Source organism: Trematomus bernacchii, unplaced genomic scaffold, assembly GCF_902827165.1.
Source record: "Trematomus bernacchii unplaced genomic scaffold, fTreBer1.1, whole genome shotgun sequence".
Taxonomy (NCBI): Eukaryota; Metazoa; Chordata; class Actinopteri; order Perciformes; family Nototheniidae; genus Trematomus; species Trematomus bernacchii.
The window spans coordinates 1-20,000 of record NW_022987996.1 but is presented as its reverse complement, the minus strand read 5'-3'; the positions used below and the strand labels follow the sequence as shown (position 1 = coordinate 20,000).

General features: G+C 48.1%; 1 protein-coding gene across 2 annotated transcripts in view; it reads left to right on the top strand.

The window, feature by feature from the left end:
• The window catches only part of ninl (ninein-like), a gene marked incomplete at its 3' end in the record, with an annotated part of 46,846 nt that extends 27,933 nt beyond the window's left edge, over nt 1-18,913 (top strand). For both annotated transcript variants that reach the window (XM_034117208.1, XM_034117209.1), the window contains 8 exon segments: nt 7,115-7,219; nt 7,433-7,502; nt 7,604-7,771; nt 8,115-8,231; nt 13,416-13,529; nt 17,481-17,600; nt 17,886-17,978; nt 18,800-18,913. In XM_034117208.1, coding sequence (XP_033973099.1) covers nt 7,115-7,219; nt 7,433-7,502; nt 7,604-7,771; nt 8,115-8,231; nt 13,416-13,529; nt 17,481-17,600; nt 17,886-17,978; nt 18,800-18,913 — 901 coding nt within the window.
• Between the last annotated feature and the right edge of the window lie 1,087 nt (nt 18,914-20,000).

Here is a 20,000-nt window from a genome sequence, read left to right as displayed (position 1 = left end):
CAGCTGTTACCCAGCATGCAACAGGAGTCCAGACAGAGGAGTCATATTTATAGAAAACGGAACTGTCTGTGAAAAAGTCCGAATTTTCCGAATTTTGAGAAAAGTCAGAATTTCCAGAGAAAGTCAGAAAAAGTCAGAATTTTGTAGAGTTTTGAAAAAAAGTAATTGTTTGATTTCAGAAAAAAAAATCAGAAAGTCATAATTTTGCAAAAAAAGTCATAATTTTGAGGGAAAAAAGCTGCAGATGGGCCGCGAGCTGATGCTGGTCAAGTGGGTGGTCACGTGCACATTACCCAGCATGCAACAGGAGCATTAAACACATCTCTAACCTCACAGTCTCAGCGGCACTACGGTTCAAACGTTTGAAAACAGCTGAGACGTTCTTCTTCTTTCCGGCGTTTTATTTAGTTCCCTTACTTTCGCATATTCTTTTTTATTCTCTTACAGATTTATTTTCTTTTCTTATGAGTGATTTCTTTGTTCTTATTAAAAGAAAGAAGAAGATCTGAACAATAGGAAGGACTTCCACTGTCAGTATGAACATTTATTTAAAAACTATACATGAGAGAAACAAATGCGTCACTTCCGGGCAAAAAGTACGGCTCCGCCCACTTTTGGGGGAAAACAAAGCTGTCATCTGAACGGCGATCAATACAAACTCTGAAGTTTTTGCCAATCCGATCAGAAATGTAAGAAAACCGTGGATTTGTGGATCTTCAAAGAGCCCGGTTACGATGTTCAGTCAGGCAAACAATTACATTAAATCATTGGAAATCGACGATCGGGCTCGATATATGGTTAAATATAGCAGTAGGCGATCGATGTCCATAGATGAGAGTAACATCTACGTCACTTTACGGCCCCGCCCACTTTTGGGGGAAACAACGCTGTCATTTGAACGGCGATCGAGCCTGAAGCCACAGAGCTCTTCTTTTCCTGTCCTTTCTTCTTACGGCCCGTCCACACAGCGGCGTGCGTTGGAATATGAGGAAATGACCTGCGGTGTGTCTCTCCCAGCATACACGCGTTTTGATTGGCTGCATAAACGGGATTTGATTGGCTGACGCTTCCACCGAAGCTTCAGAAGCTTCAAAAGTTGAACATTTCTCAACTTTTGCAGCGAACCACGCCAGCAAAGCTCCGCTTCGCTTCCCACAATGCAGTTCGGCGAAAAGTGACATCACCCCATTCAAGTGAATGGTGAAGCTTTCAACGCACGCCGCTGTGTGGACGGGCCGTTAGAGGAAGTACAGAAAAACGTAACTCTGGATTTGTTTTAATGTTTGAGGTGCAATAAACGACACAGCAGCTTGTTGGCGTGATCAAACTATTATGTCCCGCCTCGCTCATGAGAGTAACGGCTGGAGAAATTACAGCCTCGCCTACTGATTTTAATTTAACCATATATCGAGCCCGATCGTCGATTTCCAATGATTTAATGTAATAGTTTGCCTGACTGGCCATCGTAACCGGGCTCTTTGAAGATCCACAAATCCACGGTTTTCAAAAAATTCTGATCGGATTGGCAAAAACTTCAGAATTTGTATTGATCGCCGTTCAAATACAAAGACAGCGCTGTTTTCCCCCAAAAGTGGGCGGGGCCGTAATTTTCGCCCGGAAGTGACGTAGGTGTTACTCTCATCTATACAACACTAAACATATTTAATATTTTATTTATTTATTGCGCTTTAATTTTCCACATTTTCTATTTTACTTATGAGCCTTTTTCCGCATTTTTATCTCCTTATTAATTCATTTATTTTATTTATTTTATTTATCAGTTATCATTTATTTATTATTTAATTAATTGATCTTTTTATTATTCATTAATTAACACTGAGCTGCGTGACGCTCCCTGAGCAGGGAGGAGGAGGCGCATCGCAACGAGGAGCAGAGAGCATTCTGGGAGAACCGGCTCGACCAATCAGAGCAGGAGAAGAAGAGACTGGAGGAGCAGCTCGACCAATCAGAACAGGAGACGAAGAGCCTGGAGGAGCAGCTCGACCAATCAGAACAGGAGACGAAGAGCCTGGAGGAGCAGCTTGACCAATCAGAGCAGGAGACGAAGAGCCTGGAGGAGCAGCTCGACCAATCAGAGCAGGAGAAAAAGAGACTGGAGGAGCAGCTCGACCAATCAGAGCAGGAGAAAAAGAGACTGGAGGAGCAGCTCGACCAATCAGAGCAGGAGAAAAAGAGACTGGAGGAGCAGCTCGCTATTTTAATGGAAGCTGTGCACGACTCACATCTGCTCCTCAGCCAATCAGAGGCCAGCACACAGGAGGTGAGAAGGAGGTGTAAAGATTTAGAGGAGCATCTTAAAGCTTCTAGAAGGAGGTGCGAGGAGTTAGAGGAGAATCAGAGGAGGTGGGAAGAGTTAGAGGAGGATCTTAAAGCTTCTAGAAGGAGGTGCGAGGAGTTAGAGGAGCGGCTGAAGGAGGCGTGCCGTCAGCTGGAGGAGAGCATCGTCTTCCTGGAGTCTCAGGAGCTCCTAAACAAACGCCTGGAGGAGGAGGTGCAGGAGACGAGGAGCAGGGAGGAGGAGCAGATCCTGCATGAGTGCGCCTCCTCCTCGCTGACGGAGGAGAAAGATTCCCTGAGGAGAGACCGCGCCCGGCTGATCCAGGATCTGAAGGAGCAGGCCATGGCTGTGGATCACCTGCAGGAGGCACTGGACGGGATGAGGAGCGACGAGGAGGCGCTGCAGGAGGAGGTGTGTCGTCTGAACCAGGAGAACAGGAGCTACTCAAGACTCGCTGATCAGCTGTCAGAGCAGATAGTAGAGATGGAGGAGGAGATGAGGAGGAAGGAGGAGAGGGAGAGGGAGGAGAGGGAGGAGAAGATGAGGAGGGAGGAGGAGATGAAGATGTTTGAGGAGGAGAAGAACATTTTTGAGGAGGAGAAGAAGATGTTTGAGGAGGAGATGAGGAGGAGGCAGCAGGAGTTTGAGGAGGAGAAGGAGAAGACGCAGCAGGAGTTTGAGGAGGAGATGAGGAGGAGGCAGCAGGAGTTTGAGGAGGAGAAGGAGAAGACGCAGCAGGAGTTTGAGGAGGAGAAGGAGACGCAGCAGGAGTTTGAGGAGGAGATGAGGAGGAGAAGAAGGAGGCAGCAGGAGTTTGAGGAGGAGATGAGGAGGAGGCAGCAGGAGTTTGAGGAGGAGATGAGGAGGAGGCAGCAGGAGTTTGAGGAGGTGAAGAAGGAGACGCAGCAGCATCTGGAGGAGATGGAGGCTCTGGTTCTGGCTCTGGAGGAGGTGATGGACTCCTCCTCTCCTCACAGGTTTGTGGAGCAGGAGGAGAAACCTGGAATGAAACACTAACTCCTCTGAGGAGGTGACTAACTGCATCCATCATGAGAAAGAACTGCATCCCCCACAATGCACTGCTCTAACCGTGACCTCATCTCTAACCCAATGACAGCATGCAGAGTTGATACGCCTGCTTTTATGACATCACAACGTTTCTCTTGATTTCTGCTTTGATGTTTGTCGAGATCCAAAAGGAGATCATTAACATGATGACGTTTTTCAGGAGAAATCACATTTAAATCATTATAATCATTTCTTAAAGTGGATCTCTCATGCCATTTGGAAAGATCTATTGTATACATACATGTCTGTGAAGTTTTTTACTTAAAATACCAAACATATCCCCCATTGTAGCCATGCCTCATACTGCTCATACCCCTCTGTTCCAGCCCTGTTCCAAACAGGCTGATTCTGCTGCTAGCCACGCCCCTTTGTAGCTGCTGCTAGCCACGCCCCTTTGTAGCTGCTGCTAGCCACGCCCCTTTGTAGCGTCAAGCAGCTTTCCCCTGCCGGGAGATCTCAGCTAAACGCTGCAGTGTCACGTGTGCCGGAGAATATAGGTTGGGACGTGTCACGTGTGCCGGAGACAATAGATTGGGACGTGTCACGTGTATACGGAGACGATAGGTTGGGACGTGTCACGTGTGCCGGAGAATATAGGTTGGGACGTGTCACGTATGCCGGAGAATATAGGTTGGGACGTGTCACGTGTATACGGAGACGATAGGTTGGGACGTGTCACGTGTGCCGGAGACGATAGGTTGGGATGTGTCACGTGTGCCGGAGACGATAGGTTGGGACGTTTGCCGGAGACGATAGGTTGGGACGTGTGCCGGAGACGATAGGTTGGGACGTGTCACGTGTGCCGGAGAATATAGGTTGGGACGTGTCACGTGTGCCGGAGACGATAGGTTGAGATGTGTCACGTGTGCCGGAGACGATAGGTTGGGACGTGTCACGTGTGCCGGAGAATATAGGTTGGGACGTGTCACGTGTGCCGGAGACAATAGATTGGGACGTGTCACGTGTGCCGGAGACAATAGATTGGGACGTGTCACGTGTATACGGAGACGATAGGTTGGGACGTGTCACGTGTGCCGGAGAATATAGGTTGGGACGTGTCACGTGTGCCGGAGAATATAGGTTGGGACGTGTATACGGAGACGATAGGTTGGGACGTGTCACGTGTGCCGGAGACGATAGGTTGGGATGTGTCACGTGTGCCGGAGACGATAGGTTGGGACGTTTGCCGGAGACGATAGGTTGGGACGTGTGCCGGAGACGATAGGTTGGGACGTGTCACGTGTGCCGGAGAATATAGGTTGGGACGTGTCACGTGTGCCGGAGACGATAGGTTGGGACGTGTCACGTGTGCCGGAGAATATAGGTTGGGACGTGTCACGTGTGCCGGAGAATATAGGTTGGGACGTGTCACGTGTGCCGGAGACGATAGGTTGGGACGTGTCACGTGTGCCGGAGACGATAGGTTGGGATGTGTCACGTCTGCCGGAGACGATAGGTTGGGACGTGTCACGTCTGGCGGAGAATATAGGTTGGGACGTGTCATGTATGCCGGAGACGATAGGTTGGGACGTGTCACGTGTGCCGGAGACGATAGGTTGGGATGTGTCACGTCTGCCGGAGACGATAGGTTGGGACGTGTCACGTCTGGCGGAGAATATAGGTTGGGACGTGTCACGTGTGCCGGAGACGATAGATTGGGACGTGTCATGTGTATACGGAGACGATAGGTTGGGACGTGTCACGTGTGCCGGAGAATATAGGTTGGGACGTGTCACGTGTGCCGGAGAATATAGGTTGGGACGTGTATACGGAGACGATAGGTTGGGACGTGTCACGTGTGCCGGAGACGATAGGTTGGGATGTGTCACGTGTGCCGGAGACGATAGGTTGGGACGTTTGCCGGAGACGATAGGTTGGGACGTGTGCCGGAGACGATAGGTTGGGACGTGTCACGTGTGCCGGAGAATATAGGTTGGGACGTGTCACGTGTGCCGGAGACGATAGGTTGTGGGACGTGTCACGTGTGCCGGAGAATATAGGTTGGGACGTGTCACGTGTGCCGGAGAATATAGGTTGGACGTGTCACGTGTGCCGAGGACGATAGGTTGGGGACGTGTCACGTGTGCCGGAGACGATAGGTTGGGATGTGTCACGTCTGCCGGAGACGATAGGTTGGGACGTGTCACGTCTGGCGGAGAATATAGGTTGGGACGTGTCATGTATGCCGGAGACGATAGGTTGGGACGTGTCACGTGTGCGGAGACGATAGGTTGGGATGTGTCACGTCTGGCCGGAGACGATAGGTTGGGACGTGTCACAGTCTGCGGAGAATATAGGTTGGGACGTGTCACGTGTGGCCGGAGACCGATAGGATTGGGACGTGTCATGTGTATACGGAGACGAGAGGTTGGGACGATGTCACGTGGTGCCGGGAGAATATAGGTTGGGACGTGTCACGTGTGCCGGAGAAGATAGGTTGGGACGTGTCACGTGTGCCGGAGACGATAGGTTGGGACGTGTCACGTGTGCCGGAGACGATAGGTTGGGACGTGTCACGTGTGCCGGAGACGATAGGTTGGGACGTGTCACGTGTGCCGGAGACGATAGATTGGGACGTGTCACGTGTATACGGAGACGATAGGTTGGGACGTGTCATGTGTATACGGAGACGATAGGTTGGGACGTGTCATGTGTGTCGGAGAATATAGGTTGGGACGTGTCACGTGTGCCGGAGACGATAGGTTGGGACGTGTCACGTGTGCCGGAGACGATAGATTGGGACGTGTCACGTGTATACGGAGACGATAGGTTGGGACGTGTCATGTGTATACAGAGACGATAGGTTGGGACGTGTCATGTGTGTCGGAGAATATAGGTTGGGACGTGTCACGTGTGCCGGAGACGATAGATTGGGACGTGTCACGTGTATACGGAGACGATAGATTGGGACGTGTCACGTGTGCCGGAGACGATAGGTTGGGACGTGTCACGTGTGCCGGAGACGATAGGTTGGGACGTGTCATGTATGCCGGAGACGATAGGTTGGGACGTGTCACGTGTGCCGGAGACGATAGGCTGGGACGTGTCACGTCGGCCGGATGTCGCCAATGACGTTATAGGAGCGAAAATCCTGGATCTGCTTGTTAGCACTCCCCTTTTTTTTTTTTTAGAGAGAGAGATGAGGGTACAGAGGAAAAGAGAGAGGGTTTTGTTTTCTTACACTTGGTGAGTTCCCTGACACACCGGGGACACACCGGGGACACACCGGGACACACCGGGACACACCGGGGACACACCGGGACACACCGGGACACACCGGGACACACCGGGACACACCGGGGACACACCGGGACACACCGGGACACACCGGGGACACACCGGGACACACCGGGGACACACCGGGACACACCGGGACACACCGGGGACACACCGGGACACACCGGGGACACATATTTATGTATAAAAGACATAAAAAAGTGCATTTTGCATGATAGGTCCCCTTTAAGTTTAATTCAGTTTCAAATAATTATGATTTAAATCTCATAGAATTTCACAGGTTTTTTCTTGAAGATTTACAATTTCTGCCACTTTTTTCTCGAGAATGTTCCTCTTTAATCTCAGAGAATAAACACGTATTTTTCCTGCAAATTAACGACTTTAATGTCAGAATTCTTGGCTCTCTGGCTCTCTCTGTGTGTCTCTGACCCGCCGCGCGGCGTCTCTGACCCGCCGCGTGGCGTCAGCGCTGATGGAGGTGCTCGTCTCTGATTGGTCTTGTTTCTGCAGGACTCAGCTGGAGGAGGCGCGCTCGGAGAACGTCTCTCTGCAGGAGCGTCTGAGCGTCCGGCAGCAGGAGGTGCAGAGCCTGGAGGAGGAAGTCTCCAAGAGGAGGTGAGAAACACTCTGTTTTAAAGAGGCCCTATTCTCTTCTTCTGTGGTGTTCCCTCTGCTGTAGGGTGATCTGTTTCAAAGGGTGTTCAGTTGCAGCAAGGAGTTGATCCATATTGAATTAAGAAATCAAAGTGGTCTGATTGATAAACCTCCTTCTCCTCCTCCTTCTCCTCCTCCTCCTCCTCCTCCTCCTCCTCCTCCTCCTGTGGTCAGGAGGAAGCTGGAGGAGATGGAGTCAGACCACGAGAGGAGCAGAGAAGAAGAGGAGCGGCTGCACAAAGAGGCAAGAAGAGATTCTAGAGATTAAATCATCATTTATAGAGAAGAAGAAACACATGGTCTGACTCCTCCTCCTCCTCCTGCTCTTCCTCCTCCTCTCTACAGAACTCTGGGTACCGTGAGGAGGTGCTGTTGCTAAGCAGCAGGAACCTGCAGCTTAGCAACGAGAACGCTGAGCTGAGTTCTCTTCTCCATGGAGACCAGGAGTCGGTCCGGATGCTGCGGGAGCGCCTGGCAACCGTTGCTAAGGAGCAGGAAGATGGAGGGGCCACGGTGAGCGACGCTTAGAAAACGTTACTCTAGCAAAGGTTTCCCATCAGATGAAGTTACCTCGCTGCAGAGGATCAGCTCTGAGGGTTCATCACCATGAGCTCAGCAGCTCCACCTGAAGGCTCCTCCAGCAGGGCAGCAGGAATATATACAGGACATAGAACAGATACAATAGATCAAGAGAATGTTTTGAGATGTGCAAGTAAACACAAATAAAATGGAAATAGTGCAAGAAGAGTCTCTACAAGTAGATGGAAAATATATTTGATAAATAATTGTCTAGATGCAAACAGATGGATGTTCTTCACAGAGTTCAGGTGGTGAACAGTCTGTGGTTGTGTTGCAGGTGCGGCGGCTGCAGGACGCGGCGCAGCAGCAGCAGAGAGAGAAGATGCAGCTGCAGGCGGAGAGGAAGCAGGAGAGGAGGCTGCAGGAGACGGAGCTGAACAACTGCAAGGAGAAGGTGCTGAAAACACCACCATCTTTGATTTATATGATCACTTTGGTGGTGACGTGAAGTCATGTGACCGTGCTGTAGTTCCTTGATAGCCCAACATTAGCCTCCTTTAGCTTAGCGGTGGTGACGTGAAGTCATGTGACCGTGCTGTAGTTCCTCTATAGCCCAACATTAGCCTCCTTTAGCTTAGCGGTGGTGACGTGAAGTCATGTGACCGTGCTGTAGTTCCTTTATAGCCCAACATTAGCCACCTTTAGCTTAGCGGTGGTGACGTGAAGTCATGTGACCGTGCTGTAGTTCCTTTATAGCCCAACATTAGCCTCCTTTAGCTAGCGGTGGTGACGTGAAGTCATGTGACCGTGCTGTAGTTCCTTTATAGCCCAACATTAGCCACCTTTAGCTTAGCGGTGGTGACTTGAAGTCATGTGACCGTGCTGTAGTTCCTTTATAGCCCAACATTAGCCACCTTTAGCTTAGAGGTGGTGACTTGAAGTCATGTGACCGTGCTGTAGTTCCTTTATAGCCCAACATTAGCCACCTTTAGCTTAGCGGTGTGACTTGAAGTCATGTGACCGTGCTGTAGTTTCCTTTATAGCCCAACATTAGGCCTCCTTTAGCTTAGAGGTGGTGACTTGAAGTCATGTGACCGTGCTGTAGTTCCTTTATAGCCCAACATTAGCCACCTTTAGCTTAGAGGTGGTGACTTGAAGTCATGTGACCGTGCTGTAGTTCCTTTATAGCCCAACATTAGCCACCTTTAGCTTAGCGGTGGTGACGTGAAGTCATGTGACCGTGCTGTAGTTCCTTTATAGCTCAACATTAGCCTCCTTTAGCTTAGCGGTGGTGACGTGAAGTCATGTGACCGTGCTGTAGTTCCTCTATAGCCCAACATTAGCCTCCTTTAGCTTAGCGGTGGTGACGTGAAGTCATGTGACCGTGCTGTAGTTACTTTATAGCCCAACATTAGCCACCTTTAGCTTAGCGGTGGTGACGTGAAGTCATGTGACCGTGCTGTAGTTCCTTTATAGCTCAACATTAGCCTCCTTTAGCTTAGCGGTGGTGACGTGAAGTCATGTGACCGTGCTGTAGTTCCTCTATAGCCCAACATTAGCCTCCTTTAGCTTAGCGGTGGTGACGTGAAGTCATGTGACCGTGCTGTAGTTACTTTATAGCCCAACATTAGCCACCTTTAGCTTAGCGGTGGAGACGTGAAGTCATGTGACCGTGCTGTAGTTCCTTTATAGCCCAACATTAGCCTCCTTTAGCTTAGAGGTGGTGACGTGAAGTCATGTGACCGTGCTGTAGTTACTTTATAGCCCAACATTAGCCACCTTTAGCTTAGCGGTGGTGACGTGAAGTCATGTGACCATGCTGTAGTTCCTTTATAGCCCAACATTAGCCTCCTTTAGCTTAGCGGTGGTGACGTGAAGTCATGTGACCGTGCTGTAGTTCCTTTATAGCCCAACATTAGCCACCTTTAGCTTAGCGGTGGTGACCTGAAGTCATGTGACCGTGCTGTAGTTCCTTATAGCCCAACATTAGCCACCTTTAGCTTAGCGGTGGTGACGTGAAGTCATGTGACCGTGCTGTAGTTCCTTTATAGCCCAACATTAGCCACCTTTAGCTTAGCGGTGGTGACGTGAAGTCATGTGACCGTGCTGTAGTTCCTTTATAGCCCAACATTAGCCACCTTTAGCTTAGCGGTGGTGACCTGAAGTCATGTGACCGTGCTGTAGTTCCTTTATAGCCCAACATTAGCCCCTTTAGCTTAGCGGTGGTGACGTGAAGTCATGTGACCGTGCTGTAGTTCCTTATAGCCCAACATTAGCCACCTTTAGCTTAGCGGTGGTGACGTGAAGTCATGTGGACCGTGCTGTAGTTCCTTTATAGCCCAACATTAGGCCACCTTTAGCTTAGAGGTGGTGACTTGAAGTCATGTGACCGTGCTGTAGTTACTTTATAGCCCAACATTAGCCACCTTTAGCTTAGCGGTGGTGACGTGAAGTCATGTGACCGTGCTGTAGTTCCTTTATAGCTCAACATTAGCCTCCTTTAGCTTAGCGGTGGTGACGTGAAGTCATGTGACCGTGCTGTAGTTCCTCTATAGCCCAACATTAGCCTCCTTTAGCTTAGCGGTGGTGACGTGAAGTCATGTGACCCGTGCTGTAGTTACTTTATAGCCCAACATTAGCCACCTTTAGCTTAGCGGTGGAGACGTGAAGTCATGTGACCGTGCTGTAGTTCCTTTATAGCCCAACATTAGCCTCCTTTAGCTTAGCGGTGGTGACGTGAAGTCATGTTGACCGTGCTGTAGTTCCTTTATAGCCCAACATTAGCCTCCTTTAGCTTAGCGGTGGTGACGTGAAGTCATGTGACCGTGCTGTAGTTCCTTTATAGCCCAACATTAGCCTCCTTTAGCTTAGCGGTGGTGACATGAAGTCATGTGACCGTGCTGTAGTTCCTTTATAGCCCAACATTAGCCTCCTTTAGCTTAGCGGTGGTGACGTGAAGTCATGTGACCGTGCTGTAGTTCCTTTATAGCCCAACATTAGCCACCTTTAGCTTAGCGGTGGTGACTTGAAGTCATGTGGACCGTGCTGTAGTTCCTTTATAGCCCAACATTAGCCACCTTTAGCTTAGCGGTGGTGACGTGAAGTCATGTGACCGTGCTGTAGTTCCTCTATAGCCCAACATTAGCCTCCTTTAGCTTAGCGGTGGTGACGTGAAGTCATGTGACCGTGCTGTAGTTACTTTATAGCCCAACATTAGCCACCTTTAGCTTAGCGGTGGTGACGTGAAGTCATGTGACCGTGCTGTAGTTCCTTTATAGCCCAACATTAGCCTCCTTTAGCTTAGCGGTGGTGACGTGAAGTCATGTGACCGTGCTGTAGTTCCTTTATAGCCCAACATTAGCCACCTTTAGCTTAGCGGTGGTGACCTGAAGTCATGTGACCGTGCTGTAGTTCCTTTATAGCCCAACATTAGCCACCTTTAGCTTAGCGGTGGTGACGTGAAGTCATGTGACCGTGCTGTAGTTCCTTTATAGCCCAACATTAGCCTCCTTTAGCTTAGCGGTGGTGACGTGAAGTCATGTTGACCGTGCTGTAGTTCCTTTATAGCCCAACATTAGCCACCTTTAGCTTAGCGGTGGTGACCTGAAGTCATGTGACCCGTGCTGTAGTTCCTTTATAGCCCAACATTAGCCACCTTTAGCTTAGCGGTGGTGACGTGAAGTCATGTGACCGTGCTGTAGTTCCTTTATAGCCCCAACATTAGCCACCTTTAGCTTAGCGGTGGTGACGTGAAGTCATGTGACCGTGCTGTAGTTCCTTTATAGCCCAACATTAGCCACCTTTAGCTTAGCGGTGGTGACCTGAAGTCATGTGACCGTGCTGTAGTTCCTTTATAGCCCAACATTAGCCACCTTTAGCTTAGCGGTGGTGACGTGAAGTCATGTGACCGTGCTGTAGTTCCTTTATAGCCCAACATTAGCCACCTTTAGCTTAGCGGTGGTGACGTGAAGTCATGTGACCGTGCTGTAGTTCCTTTATAGCCCAACATTAGCCACCTTTAGCTTAGAGGTGGTGACTTGAAGTCATGTGACCGTGCTGTAGTTCCTTTATAGCCCAACATTAGCCACCTTTAGCTTAGCGGTGGTGACGTGAAGTCATGTGACCGTGCTGTAGTTCCTTTATAGCTCAACATTAGCCTCCTTTAGCTTAGCGGTGGTGACGTGAAGTCATGTGACCGTGCTGTAGTTACTTTATAGCCCAACATTAGCCTCCTTTAGCTTAGCGGTGGAGACGTGAAGTCATGTGACCGTGCTGTAGTTCCTTTATAGCCCAACATTAGCCTCCTTTAGCTTAGCGGTGGTGACGTGAAGTCATGTGACCGTGCTGTAGTTCCTTTATAGCCCAACATTAGCCTCCTTTAGCTTAGCGGTGGTGACGTGAAGTCATGTGACCGTGCTGTAGTTCCTTATAGCCCAACATTAGCCTCCTTTAGCTTAGCGGTGGTGACGTGAAGTCATGTGACCGTGCTGTAGTTCCTTTATAGCCCAACATTAGCCTCCTTTAGCTTAGCGGTGGTGACGTGAAGTCATGTGACCGTGCTGTAGTTCCTTTATAGCCCAACATTAGCCACCTTTAGCTTAGCGGTGGTGACTTGAAGTCATGTGACCGTGCTGTAGTTCCTTTATAGCCCAACATTAGCCACCTTTAGCTTAGCGGTGGTGACGTGAAGTCATGTGACCGTGCTGTAGTTCCTCTATAGCCCAACATTAGCCTCCTTTAGCTTAGCGGTGGTGACGTGAAGTCATGTGACCGTGCTGTAGTTACTTTATAGCCCAACATTAGCCACCTTTAGCTTAGCGGTGGTGACGTGAAGTCATGTGACCGTGCTGTAGTTCCTTTATAGCCCAACATTAGCCTCCTTTAGCTTAGCGGTGGTGACGTGAAGTCATGTGACCGTGCTGTAGTTCCTTTATAGCCCAACATTAGCCACCTTTAGCTTAGCGGTGGTGACCTGAAGTCATGTGACCGTGCTGTAGTTCCTTTATAGCCCAACATTAGCCACCTTTAGCTTAGCCGGTGGTGACGTGAAGTCATGTGACCGTGCTGTGGTTCCTTTATAGCCCAACATTAGCCACCTTTAGCTTAGCGGTGGTGACGTGAAGTCATGTGACCGTGCTGTAGTTCCTTTTATAGCCCAACATTAGCCACCTTAGCTTAGCGGTGGTGACCTGAAGTCATGTGACCGTGCTGTAGTTCCTTTATAGCCCAACATTAGCCACCTTTAGCTTAGCGGTGGTGACGTGAAGTCATGTGACCGTGCTGTAGTTCCTTTATAGCCCAACATTAGCCACCTTTAGCTTAGCGGTGGTGACGTGAAGTCATGTGACCGTGCTGTAGTTCCTTTATAGCCCAACATTAGCCACCTTTAGCTTAGCGGTGGTGACGTGAAGTCATGTGACCGTGCTGTAGTTCCTTTATAGCCCAACATTAGCCACCTTTAGCTTAGCGGTGGTGACGTGAAGTCATGTGACCGTGCTGTAGTTCCTCTATAGCCCAACATGAGGACCAGGGAGATGCTGCCTTCAGGGACCAACATAGAATCCCTGTTAAAGCCTTTGTTATCTTTTATATTCTGACTCCACACGTTCATATATTAACTATATTTGTTGCTCCTCAGATGGAGCGTCTGTCTGGACTTCAGTCTGAGCTCAGCAGTTTGACTCTGAAGCTGCAGTGGATGGAGGAGGATAAACACAAACTGCTGAGGGAGGCAGAGGAGAGGAACAAGAAGGTCAGATCTCAGGCGCTGTAGGAAGAGAGTAATAACTACAGCGATGGGAGGAGGAAATATAAGAGAAGAAAAACATAAATATTTTCTGAGATTAAAGTAGTATATTTTGATATAATATCAAAATTATATTTATATATTTTTTTTAAATCAAAAAAACGATAAAAAGTATATTTTTTGAGATTCTGGAGCTCATACTTTTACAAGAAATTGAACAAGAAAATTATAAAAAAGAGGTTCAAATTAACTGGAAATAACTACATGTTAAATGGGGCGAAGCCTGCGAGCTAGTTCAGGCAGTCAACTCGAGCACCAATGATACATTAACACGTGACGCGCCTCGTCCCTCTAACAACCAACCAATCACATTCTCCTAAACATGCCGCTCTATTTAAGCTGCCAGGTCTTCCTGCCTCTGCCTCACTATGCTGCTGCTGCTGCTGCTGCGTCCATGTTGCTGCTGCTCGCCTGCCCCCCCACCACCCCAACTTCCACCACCACCCCAGCTTCCCCCCCAGCTTCCACCCCACCACCCCAGCTTCCACCCCAGCTTCCCCCCCAACTTCCACCACCACCCCAGCTTCCACCCCAGCTTCCCCCCCAACTTCCACCACCACCCCAGCTTCCACCCCAGCTTCCCCCCCAGCTTCCACCCCACCACCCCAGCTTCCACCCCAGCTCCACCCCAGCTTCCACCCCAGCTTCCACCCCAGCTTCCACCCCACCATCACCCCAGCTTCCACCCCAGCTTCCACCCCAGCTCCCACCCCAGCTCCCACCCCAGCTCCCACCCCAGCTTCCACCCCAGCTTCCACCCCAGCTTCCCCCCCCAGCTTCCACCCCAGCTTCCACCCCAGCTTCCCCCCCAGCTTCCACCCCAGCTTCCACCCCAGCTTCCACCCCAGCTTCCACCCCACCATCACCCCAGCTTCCACCCCAGCTCCCACCCCAGCTCCCACCCCAGCTTCCACCCCAGCTTCACCCCAGCTCCCACCCCAGCTTCCACCCCAGCTTCCACCCCAGCTTCCACCCCAGCTTCCACCCCAGCTCCCACCCCAGCTTCCACCCCAGCTTCCACCCCAGCTCCCACCCCAGCTTCCACCCCAGCTTCCCCCCCAGCTTCCACCCCAGCTTCCACCCCAGCTTCCACCCCAGCTTCCACCCCAGCTTCCACCCCAGCTTCCCCCCCAGCTTCCACCCCAGCTTCCACCCCAGCTTCCACCCCAGCTTCCACTCCAGCTTCCACCCCAGCTTCCACCCCAGCTTCCACCCCACCATCACCCCAGCTCCCACCCCAGCTCCCACCCCAGCTCCCACCCCAGCTTCCACCCCAGCTCCCACCCCAGCTTCCACCCCAGCTTCACCCCAGCTTCCCCCCCACCACTTCACAGCTTCCCCCCCACCATCAACCCAGCTTCCACCCCAGCTTCCACCCCAGCTTCCACCCCAGCTTCCACCCCAGCTTCCACCCCAGCTTCCACCCCAGCTCCCACCCCAGCTTAAAAATTACTCAGAAAAACTGATAATAATAAAAGTTTGATTTATAATCTACAAAAATATATTTGTTAAAGGGCCCATGTCATGGCCATTTCCACTGATCATAATTACATTGTTGAGGTATACTAAAATAGATTTATACTGTGCAATTTTCCAAACTCACATTGGTTTCGCATACAGCATCTCTGTCAAGCATGTGTATTCAGCAGTATTTCACTTTCTCCACTAAACGACTCGTTGGAGCTCTTGCCCCCCCCTCCCTGTGAGCCTAGTGTGCTCCGATTGGTCAGCTCGGCCACTCGTTCTGATTAGTCAACCACCAGAGAGGCTGCGCCCATGTCAGTGCTTTTCCCGGCTGCTCTCAGCGTAACATCAGTCTTATCATGGCGTCGGTACAGCGGTATATTTTATATACATATATATTTTTAACTGTTGTTATAGAAGAGTGTGACGGCCTCAGGGCCTTTGTCTTACGGTGGGGTGGAGCTGAAGAGGGTAATCAGCGCGATCACGGACACCTCCGTAGCCGGTGCTATTAATCCCAGCGGCCCGGAGTCTCTCTCCAAAGCGGCTGCAGAAGGACGAACTGAGCGACCCTCTCCCCTCGACCACCTGTCTCTGCATTTACTACAATAAATGTGCCGTGGTTTTGTAAACTCGTGTATGTCTCCTTGTCTTTCCGTTGTGGCCTACGAGCGACTCTCATAACAAAGAGTAAGTTATTTTTACCCGTTATAAACTACTACTGTTTGATGAGAAATCAAATCATGGTTTGCTATATATGAATTCAGGGAAGAAAGGATAGGCCTACTAAGTATTTCCATTAAACTTTATTTTTAGAAATGTACAAAATGAACATAAATATACATATATACACGGTATATCATCCATTCCTCCTCCTCGCATCTTGCCTGCGCACAGTCGGTGCGGTGCCTTTTAGCACCCTCAGTAGTAGTAGAAGTGCCTTTTAGCACGAGGCCTCAGTAGTAGTAGAATCCCTTCCCCGTCATGGATTGTCCGCCAGGATCTGGCTGGACGAAATCAAATGCAAATCACAAAATATTAGAGAAACTTAGTTGTTTTAGATTCGTTAGTAGTAGTTGTGTAATGAACAGCTTGCCTGCTAATATGCTAACCTAGCTTTGTTTACCTTGGTAGCTAACACGATATGAACGTTAGCTTGGAGGAAAGGCAACTATAATGCAGTGTAATAAAACTACTATGAACAAAAGCTAGTGGTTCATATTAGGCTAGCAATAACGTGTTTATAATTGCAATCGTATACGGGTATTCTGCTACCATACAATGTAACTTGCATGAATACATTGTTTTGCGCTAGCATACAGCTTGCCTCGTTAGCTACATGCAGTATATGTACGGTCACAATGTACGGTAAATCACAGTACAGTATACTGTATGAGTATTCCGTGTGTGTGAATGCAGACATTCTCCTGCCATGACAAACATGTAAGGCCATCTGCTGACATTGTAGTTGATATATTTAAACGCTAGCAACGTAGCATCACAAAAATGTTTTTCTGACCGAAACTAGCTCTAGCTCCGTGTGTTAGGTCGCTACGCCAGCTATAATGTAATTACGTTTCGCGACTGACCGGCAAATCACCCGCAGTATACTGTCAATAGGTATTTTGTGTGTGAATGCAGACATTCTCCTGCTATGAGATACATGTATGCAAGGCCATCTGCTGATATTAGAGTTGATATATGGAAACTCTAGCAACTTAGTTAGCACAGTTAGCACTGTGTCAATGGCTTAGCAGTCCAACACAGTTTACACATTTAAACAGTCTTGTTTGATAAATACACAAATAACAATGCAAACTTACAGGTTGTATACCCAGATCTTCCCCTGCTCCAAACGGCCCAAACAAGCTGTGCATATCCGGCCTCAAACTGGGCAATGTTTTGGAAGCTTTCGTCTGTGAAATGCCGGTTCTTCGAACCTCTGGAGGAGGAACACGCCGCTGCTGGTGTGGCCATAGCTCTTCGGGATTGGTCCATTTCGTTCCGGGTACCGCATGACATCAGGCGGTACCCGGAACTAAATGGAAGACTCAAATGGGCAGTGACGTATCTCCAACGAGGCGTTTTGGGGAGGTATTTTCTGTGTTAGAGTTTTACTCGCTACAGGGTGTACTTTGAGGGTTTTGACTCTGCACACCGTTTACATGCATAAAAACCTTCATAACACAAGGGGACGGGTAATAACCGGAAAAGCATGACATGGGAGCTTTAAATTCACTTAATTCTCGTAAACTTGCAACTTTAATCTCAGATCATTTCCAATTCCTTCTTTGATAATCTACCATTTGTAATTCCAGAGCCTCTGAAATAAAACCCTCCTTCTGCATCTTAGTTATTATTTAGTGTCCCTGATCCACACCCTGAAGAAACCTGTAATAAATGCATCCCATAATAACCCTCTCTGTTCTTCAGGTGGATGGTTTGGAGGCGGAGCTTCTTCAAGATCAGCTGCTCTCCGTCAGCCAGGAGAGACATGAGCACGCACAGGAAGTGACATCACTGAACAGGAAGCTGCAGGACGCGCAGAGCACGGTCAGTTTATATATCGGGAAATATTTAAATTATTAAATTCAAAGAAATTCAAAAAGGTTTTATCACATTTTTTTGTATTGTATAAAATGATTGGACGGAAGGCATAATTAAAATAAATGAAATACAACAAAATAAGTGATAAAGTAAATGAATAAAATGATGTAAATAGTGCCTTTTTAAAGAGGCTGTGTTCTGTGGCTGTGTTCTGGGTGAAGGGCCCGTTATCTCAGATCAATGAATATGATTTGAATGTGAGATTATTGATCTGTGTCTTCCTGTGTTCAGCTGGAGGATCTGCTGAAGGAGAAGGAGGCTCCGAGCTCCCTGCAGGAGGAGAACCTCAAGCTGAGAGTCCAGAACCAGGAGCTGCAGCACAAGGTACAGAAACAGAACCACAACCAGAACCAGAACCACAACCAGAACATGAACATGAACATGAACCAGAACCAGAACTAGAGCCAGAACCAGAACCAGAACCCCCAAAAACACCTGGAGTAGAAGCAGAGCATGATGGGATTCAGGAGATAAACCCACGGATTGATTTGACTCTAATTTACTGACGTTATCCCCAAAGGTTATAGGATTGAAGTTATTCATTTAGAACTAAATTAAATCCTATATATATTAATTATTTTTCAATATTCACGAGATTACAGTGAATTTACTGGGAAAAACTCCAAGATTCAAATAATAGTTTTACAAAAACTTTAGAAAAACTCCCAAATTTCCCCCAAAGAAAGTGAGATATTCTGAGATTATAAAACCATCAATTAGCAAGAAAATAAATGACAATTTCACGTGAAAAAAACTTAGATTTATGTTTAGATTAAGTAGAGAGAAACTTAAATATTCTTCATTATAAAATCAATCAGTCATTTTATCATTTTAGTCACAATTTGACACGAAAAAAGTGTTTCCTCATTTTTTGACTTCTACTCAAACTTTTTTCTCATATTTAATTTGGACTTTTTACTCAAATTACTGTCTTTCCTTAGAATTCTGTATTTAATCTGAATAATTTATTTAAAATAAAACATAAATATTCAAAATAAAATGTTGGATTAAAATAAACACATCAAATGAAAGACCATTTGTAATCTCGTTTCCTGTGAACATTCAGCACTGATCTGATTGGCTGCAGTCTGACTGTGATTACATATGATAACGTTGAGATGTTGAGACGCTGTTTCCTGTGTCAGCTGTCGGAGCTGCAGGTCCGCGGGCTGGAGCTCCACAAACTGACCCTGGAGCAGCAGAACCTGAAGAGCCGAGTCAGAGAGCTGCAGGAGGAGCAGAACCAGAACCAGGACCAGGTCAGAACCAGAACCACTGCATAGTGTTTACAATCATCTGATCTCACTGGAACCACTGCATAGGGTTTACAATCATCTGATCTCACCAGAACCACTGCATAGTGTTTACAATCATCTGATCTCACCAGAACCACTGCATAGTGTTTACAATCATCTGATCTCACTAGAACCACTGCATAGTGTTTACAATCATCTGATCTCACCAGAACCACTGCATAGTGTTTACAATCATCTGATCTCACCAGAACCACTGCATAGTGTTTACAATCATCTGATCTCACCAGAACCACTGCATAGTGTTTACAATCATCTGATCTCACCAGAACCACTGCATAGTGTTTACAATCATCTGATCTCACTGGAACCACTGCATAGGGTTTACAATCATCTGATCTCACTGGAACCACTGCATAGGGTTTACAATCATCTGATCTCACCAGAACCACTGCATAGTGTTTACAATCATCTGATCTCACCAGAACCACTGCATAGTGTTTACAATCATCTGATCTCACCAGAACCACTGCATAGTGTTTACAATCATCTGATCTCACCAGAACCACTGCATAGGGTTTACAATCATCTGATCTCACCAGAACCACTGCATAGGGTTTAACCTGTTAAGCCCGAGAGACCCCGGTACCGACGCCCTCCCGCAACATCTTGCAGGAAACAGTGTCTGAGGGCATGTTCATTTAATAAACTGAATGTTTTATATCCATGTAACGGAAAGAAACTCATCTAACTGATCATTTTAATTTTTTTTTCAAAATAAAACCCACAATGCTAACACTGAGCCTCTGAATTAGCAACGAGCGAAAAATGCTAACAGATTACTGCACCTAATATCACTCACAAAACCTTATTATGTATCTTTTCACCACATCCATGACATCGTTTCACATCGTGAGGTGACACAGAATCGATGGGTACCCTCATTATCACTGAATTATACGAACACGTGACTTTATAAACAAAAACAGACATCAAAACATGTGGCGCTAGGTAGCTAAAAACGCTAACATGGCTTACCTGTGTCGTAGTCTGGTCCAAAATGGTCTTCAATGGCATTAAAAACGATAAAAAC